The sequence below is a fragment of the Mustela nigripes genome, chromosome 1 (genome assembly GCF_022355385.1).
Source record: "Mustela nigripes isolate SB6536 chromosome 1, MUSNIG.SB6536, whole genome shotgun sequence".
NCBI lineage: Eukaryota > Metazoa > Chordata > Mammalia > Carnivora > Mustelidae > Mustela > Mustela nigripes.
Window position 1 is genome coordinate 203,820,094 of NC_081557.1, and position 6,464 is coordinate 203,826,557.

The following is a 6,464-nucleotide window of genomic DNA, read 5'->3' on the forward strand; positions in this document are numbered from 1 at the left end:
ACAGGGGCGCCTGGGTGGCTCAGTGGGTTAAGCTGCTGCCTTCGGCTCAGGTCATGATCTCAGGGTCCTGGGATCAAGTCCCGCATTGGGCTCTCTGCTCAGCAGGGAGCCTGCTTCCCTCTCTCTCTGCCTGCCTCTCCATCTACTTGTGATTTCTCTCTGTCAAATAAATAAATAAAATTTTTTTAAAAATTAAAAAAAAAAAAATAACAGACTCAGTAGTAATGCCACTGAGATTAAACATCCCACGTTCCTTGTGAATAAGGAAAGGCCGTGGTAAACGTAGTTTTACTTTAAAGAGACTCAGGCTTGGCCAGACGGCTGTGGCACTTGGGTGTGCAGGGGAGACGGGGAGGGGGTGTCAGAGGAGGGGAACGGCTCTAGAAGAGGCCTGATGGTGCCACAGGGCTTCTGGGCACAGAGGCCAGGGATATGTGTGTCTCTAGCATTCCCTCTGTGCCTTTGTTCACGGCGTGGCCGTGTCTCAGTGGTGCGGGATATCCCAGGGCTTCCGCATGTGTGCCAGGACGAGTGGTCCCAGGCATAGTACTCGGCATCTGCCCTGCTGGCAGCTGGAGGCCACGCGGTGGGAGGGCGTTGGCCCCGCGTGAGTCCACTGGGATGAGGCTCCTTGGTTCTGTGGTTGCTGCTGAGTCAGGCGCCCGCTTCCACAGTTCTGCCACATGGTGCTTCTGTTCCCATGGACTTACCACGTAGAGTCAGGGTCCTGTGCCAGAGATGCTTCCTAACAACACACACTATGCTCATCTTTAAGTGTCCGTGCTGATGTTTGTTGGGACCAAATTCACAAAGAAGGGAAATTATTTCTAAGTAAATAAATTATTGTAGTTTACTTCTAGACTGGTCACTTTGTTTTCTTTTGAAACCCCTGTATCAACCTAGTCTTCCTGTATCTTACCTGAGGGGTCATGACTCTTCCCACTTCACACCCTCCCCTCTAGAGAAGCAGTAGCCCTGAAAGTGGTTGGATACAGGTGATGGGGGCAGAGAGACCAGAACACAGTGTTGTGTGGCTGTGGCCAGTGTTCTGTCTGGCCCTGGACCCTCCTGGCACCCCTTCCCCACAGCCCGTTCCCTGCCCACCCTTTCCTTCTATGTCTAGTCTGAAAGCATCTGGCATGTTCCTTGGTGGGGCATGGAGACTTGAGTGTCCCAGCTTTCACCTCCACCAAAGAAAGGGTCAGGAAAATATTCCAGGTCTTGAGTTTGAAATGCAGAACATGGTTTTGTCCCCAGTTATATCCACCAAAGGCACTTTTTATTGGGGGGGGGGGGCAGCCAACCAAAAACGTGCATTTGGGAAGGTGGGGCTTCTTACAGCAAGATTCTAGGGCCTTGTATTTTCTTTTGCTGGTAGCCAGTTAGTTTGATGGGCCTGTCATCAACTTGGGGTGAGTGACAGGGAGCTGAAATGTATCCTGAAACTCCATTCTTGGCTGTGCCTTGGTTCCAGATTAATTTCTTTCTTTCATTCTCTCTCCCTCCCTTTCTAGATTATTTGAGAGGGAACACGAGGGGGAGGGGCAGAGGGAGAGAGTCCTCAGCTCTCTGCACTGAGTGTGGAGCCTGACACAGGGCTTGATCTTACACCCCTGAGATCCTGATCCGAGCTGAAATCAGGAGTCCAACACTCAACCAACTGAGCCGCCCAGGTGCCTCTAGTTCTGGGTTTCTTAATCACTCAGTGCAAATTATGGTCAGACTCCAAAAGATTGGCAGTGTTTTGATCTTGAATGTTAATTCTGGGGTCAGGCTGAAGGAGGGCTCTCGGGGACATGTGAGGGAGCGAGGGACATAGAGACAGGGACAGAGCTGGGGAGGAGGCAAGCAGAGGATTCCCAGCGGCAGCTGGTGATGCCAGAAGGGACAGTTCCCTTAGGTTCCTTGGCAGATTCCCTTGTCAGACCCAGCAATAATTCAGGTCTGAGCTTCTAGTGTGCAGATCCCACAGAACAACTTGTAGAAGGTTTGAGAGAAGTTATATACCAGTACCAGCACCTAAAGTAAGAATTGCATCTGTGGCACGTAGACTCTCTAGTTGGGAGTATTTTCATATTGACTCCTGGTCTCTGGCCCTGTGCTTATTTGACTTTATTAAGGTAAAATATAGATAGAAAAGTTGACACTGAGCACATGTGCAGCTGCGAGCTTGACCGTGGCCCCAGGAAGTCAGTTCCTCCTGCGTGCGACCTCCAAGCACAAATTCCTCCTCTGCCAGAGTGGCCACAGGACCTCCCACCACGGCACTGCCTGCCACGGCAGCCCCACTCCTTGTTTGTTTATTCTCCTGTGACTCAAGTATGCCTTTCCAAGGCTTGCCTGCTTTTTCTTTTGATGTATCTTTTGCGTTTTGTTTTTTTTTTAATACAAATAATCTACATGAGGTGGACCTCATGTAAAGAAACTGACTTAGTTTAGGGAAGTTATTTCTCCTTTTTTAAACACCTTTGCTGAGATACAATTTACATACCATTGCAGTTCACTCATTTAAAGTCTACAAATCGATGGTTGTTGGTATATTACATTACTAATTTTTGAAAATTGTGATAAAATATATATAACATGAAACTTGCCATTTTAACCACATTTAACTGTACAATTCAGTGGGATTAATTACATTCACAGTGTTGAGCAGCTATCACCAGTGTCTGTTTCCAGACCTTTCCTCATCACCCCAGAGACTGTCACTGTGAAGCAGTGACTCCCACCCTTTCTTTTCCCCACGTGTCTTGTAATTCTTTAACCTGCAGGCCCCCACCCCACCCCTTTTTCCCTTGCAATTTATCTCTCTGGGAACTTGAACTGTCAGCCCTGCAGCGAGGCCCAGGGTCCAGGCCCCTTGGTGTGTGTGCTCAGGGAGCACCGCATAGGCTTTCTGTCTGTGCTGCCTGAGAACTGGTGGTGGGGTCCAGAAACTTCGTCAGACTAGTGTCTGTGCCCGTGGCAAGACCAGGAGCCTCACTATCTGCTTGTTTTTGTTGTGGGTGTTATTAGCGATTGCCCAGTTGGTTTTTATTTTAAATATATGATATTGTTAGGCAGATGTTGAGTTAGGCTTGTGCATAAACTTGCAAAACTGACTTTTTCTCATTCTCCTTGTGTTGTACGTGCACACTATTTGTGGTAGATGTTACCATGAGGATCTGTCCATGGCGCTAGCCTGTGTTTACAGAGTGAATATTTAGACAGTAACCTGTTTGCTGAACCACTCGTGTCGTGCGACCATGAGGACATTCCTTGTTTTCTCTCTGGATTCCAGCCCAGCTCGGCTTGAATGTAAGCCCTGTGCCTACACATTGTGCTCTGATCACCCCATCAAAGATGTCCCAGGATCCCTGGCTGCTTTGCTCTCCATTGGCTCAAAATGGAACCTGTATCACGGTAGAGGAGAGCAGTTCTCACTTCCAGTAGGAGGGAAGAGGAGTGTGTGCCGGGCAGATGCCGGTCCCCTTAACATCCCCGTGTTCCAAGTGGTACGCGAGGGGCAGGGTGGCATTTTGTAGAAGGTGGGCTTTGCGTGAAGCAGGAAAATCCGTCTGTAATGAGCAAGGTTGTGGAAGCAGGAATGGGGAGAAAGCAGCTGCTCCGTGGGCAGCCAGCAAGACAGCAGGCTGTGTTCTCAGGCCCAAGGGCCGCCCGGTTTCTGTGCAGAGCCCGGAGCAGCCTCTGAGTCGCTAGATGCCGCATTTTGGGGAGTTTTGTGTCCTCGGGGGCAGAAACAGCCTTAGAAGGACAGCCTTGGACAGCCTTGATGTTTGAGGGAGCCTCAGTCACTGTGGATCAGTGTCAGTTCGTTTCCTGTCTCTGGCCTCCCCTAAACACCTGTTCGGTTAGGCCTGGCTGCTGCTGCGTGCTCCCTTCTTGGTGTGAACTTCACAGTTGGACACTGTGTGTGCATATAACTTCAGCGGCAGTGAGTTCATTTGTAGGTTCTCCCTTTTACAAAATAGTCATAAGTGGGCTCCACCCACAGGCAGAGATGAGAAAGGAGAGGGAGCTGTTTGTGCCCATTGAAAGGGTCCTAAATTTAAAATTACTGTATCGTTTATATTTATTATAAAATTATTAGATTGTGATGCAGTGAAACTCTGAAAATACAGAAAATCATGAAGATAAATAGATGCTATATACAATTCGATGCTGCTTCTAGATTTTTTTTTTATGTCCACCCCTACACCACATCTTTTTTTTTTTTTTTTAAGATTTTATTTATTTATTTGACAGAGAGAGATTACAAGTAGGCAGAGAGGCAGGCAGAGAGAGAGAGGAGGAAGCAGGCTCCCTGCTGAGCAGAGAGCCCGATGCGGGCCTCGATCCCAGGACCCTGAGATCATGACCTGAGCCAAAGGCAGCGGCTTAACCCACTGAGCCACCCAGGCGCCCTACACCACATCTTTAAATGTGATGCCATCATCATATCTTTACTTAACATGGGCATACTTTATTTCAAAGCACACGTGCAAGTAAAGTGTATATGAATGAAGAGATGTAATAAGCTTCATAAGAGGCACCGGTTCTCTGGAATTCCTTCGTCTAGATGTGCCAGAAAGTATCTTATTGGTACCCACTGCGTAGCTCCCAATGTTTTCCTGTGAACTCTGATGATCTTTGCGCACGTAGCCTTGTTTCCCTTGAGCGACTATAAACGTTGTCTCGATTTTGAAACTTCTTATCAGGATGCCTTTATTACAGTTGTTTTGGTATTTCGATATTCAGAAAATGAGCAGTTTTGGATGGCGTGTAATCTGCTCACCCCCTTGTCCCTGCCACCCTGCTTGGCTTCTCTGCTCTTCCCAGGCCACCTCCTGCCCCATATTCTCTTTTCTGGAAGTCTAGGTGTTTTCCTCATTGTTTACTGTTGATATGTCTTGTTTTTAGTTCATTTTCTCATTTGCTGTCTTACCAACTTTTTAAAGTAATATAGAATAAATAAAACTATAAAACATGTTTCTTTGATTGGATCAAATCATCTGTTTTACTTAATTGGAAAACCAAGTCCGAGTCTTGTATTTCCCATTAAATGTTGTGTTTTCTCTGGGTCATTGTATTTCAGTGGGGAAAAATATGTTACAACTCCACGTTTAGTAAACTGAACTGCTAGGGCCTATTTATTTATTTATTTATTTCCATAGAGAGGGAGTTGGGGGAACGGCAGAGGGAGAGAGAGCATCTCTAGCAGACTCCCAGCTGAACGTAGAGCCCAGTGTGGGGTGTGATCTCATGACCCCAAGATCATGACCTGAGTTGAAACCAAGAGTCAGACACTTAACTGGCTGAGCCACCCAGGCGCCCCAAGGCCTTAGTCTTGTAGAACAGTCTTCTTCACCACTGACTTTTTCCCTTTGGACCTCTTCTTGGAGCTTCTTTATGCCAGATTCTGGCCTGGGGCGCCTTGTGTATGTATTTGCTAATCCCTCACAGCAGCCTTGTGTGGTGTGTGGTGGTGTCCCACTTGTCACATTGGGAGAGGAGGTGACAGAGAAGCAGACCTCTGGTCTCTGGCCCAGAGCCTTTGGGCTCCTTTCTTTTGCTGAAATGCCTCTCTCCCTAGGCTGGGAACCACGACACATGACACGTGCAACGAGGACACATACAGCACCTTACTGCAGCGGTACCAGCGCTCCGAGGAGGAGTTGCGCAGGGTGGCCGAGGAGTGGCTGGAATGCCAGCAGAGGATTGATGCTTACGTCGATGAGCAGGTGAGTGTGTGCCGCCAGGACCTACCATGGGTAAAGTACATGTGCAGGGTGACAGGGGAGGTACAGGTGGAAGGAGTCTAGCTGCTGACTTTCCAGAGGGAACCATGGCGGCCTTCACCCTGCTACGCCTGGGGGTGGCGGCAGCTGTTCGTTGGGTCAGCACTGACTGGCCACACCCAGTGTCATCTGCATAGGCTGCCACCTGGCTCAGCTGCCACCTACAAGAGCCTCTGGGGCCTTGGGGAGCTGCTGAGCCATGTAATTTCCAAAGCTGTTCACATAGCGCTCTGCTACTCAGAGCCCCTTCTCTGACTCTGACTATGCAGACAGAGCATAGTTGGTTGTGCTTGGCAGGTGGCTGACAGGGATGAAGGGAGATCCAAGAAGGCAGGGTGCTCTTCTTGAAGGTGGGGCCTGAAGGGCAGCTGGAGCCTCTTGGGGACACAGCAGGACTCCCAGAGGGCCTCGAAGCCTGCCTGCTTGCCTTTCTGAAACCATTGGAGGGTGGGGTTGAGGTGGAGGCATTTAGAACAGCCCTGTGCAAGGATCTAGGGAGTAACAAGGGAGCACTGACAGAGCTCTGTGCTATACTTTTTTTCTTTCAAGATTTCTTTGTTTATTTTAAAGGAATTTTTTTTTTAAAGATTTTATTTATTTATCAGAGAGAGAGAGGGGGAGAGAGCGAGCACAGGCAGACAGAATGGCAGGCAGAGGCAGAGGGAGAAGCAGGCTCCCTGCTGAGCA

The 6,464-nt window shown here is 48.7% G+C and overlaps 1 protein-coding gene across 3 annotated transcripts in view; it reads left to right on the top strand.

The window, feature by feature from the left end:
- Nucleotides 1–6,464, top strand: part of FAM193A (family with sequence similarity 193 member A) — a 166,291-nt gene that overhangs the window by 101,747 nt on the left and 58,080 nt on the right. For all 3 annotated transcript variants that reach the window (XM_059379674.1, XM_059379694.1, XM_059379683.1), the window contains exon 7: nt 5,573–5,720. In XM_059379674.1, the coding sequence (XP_059235657.1) occupies nt 5,573–5,720 (148 nt within the window). The remainder of the gene's footprint in view (nt 1–5,572; nt 5,721–6,464) is intronic.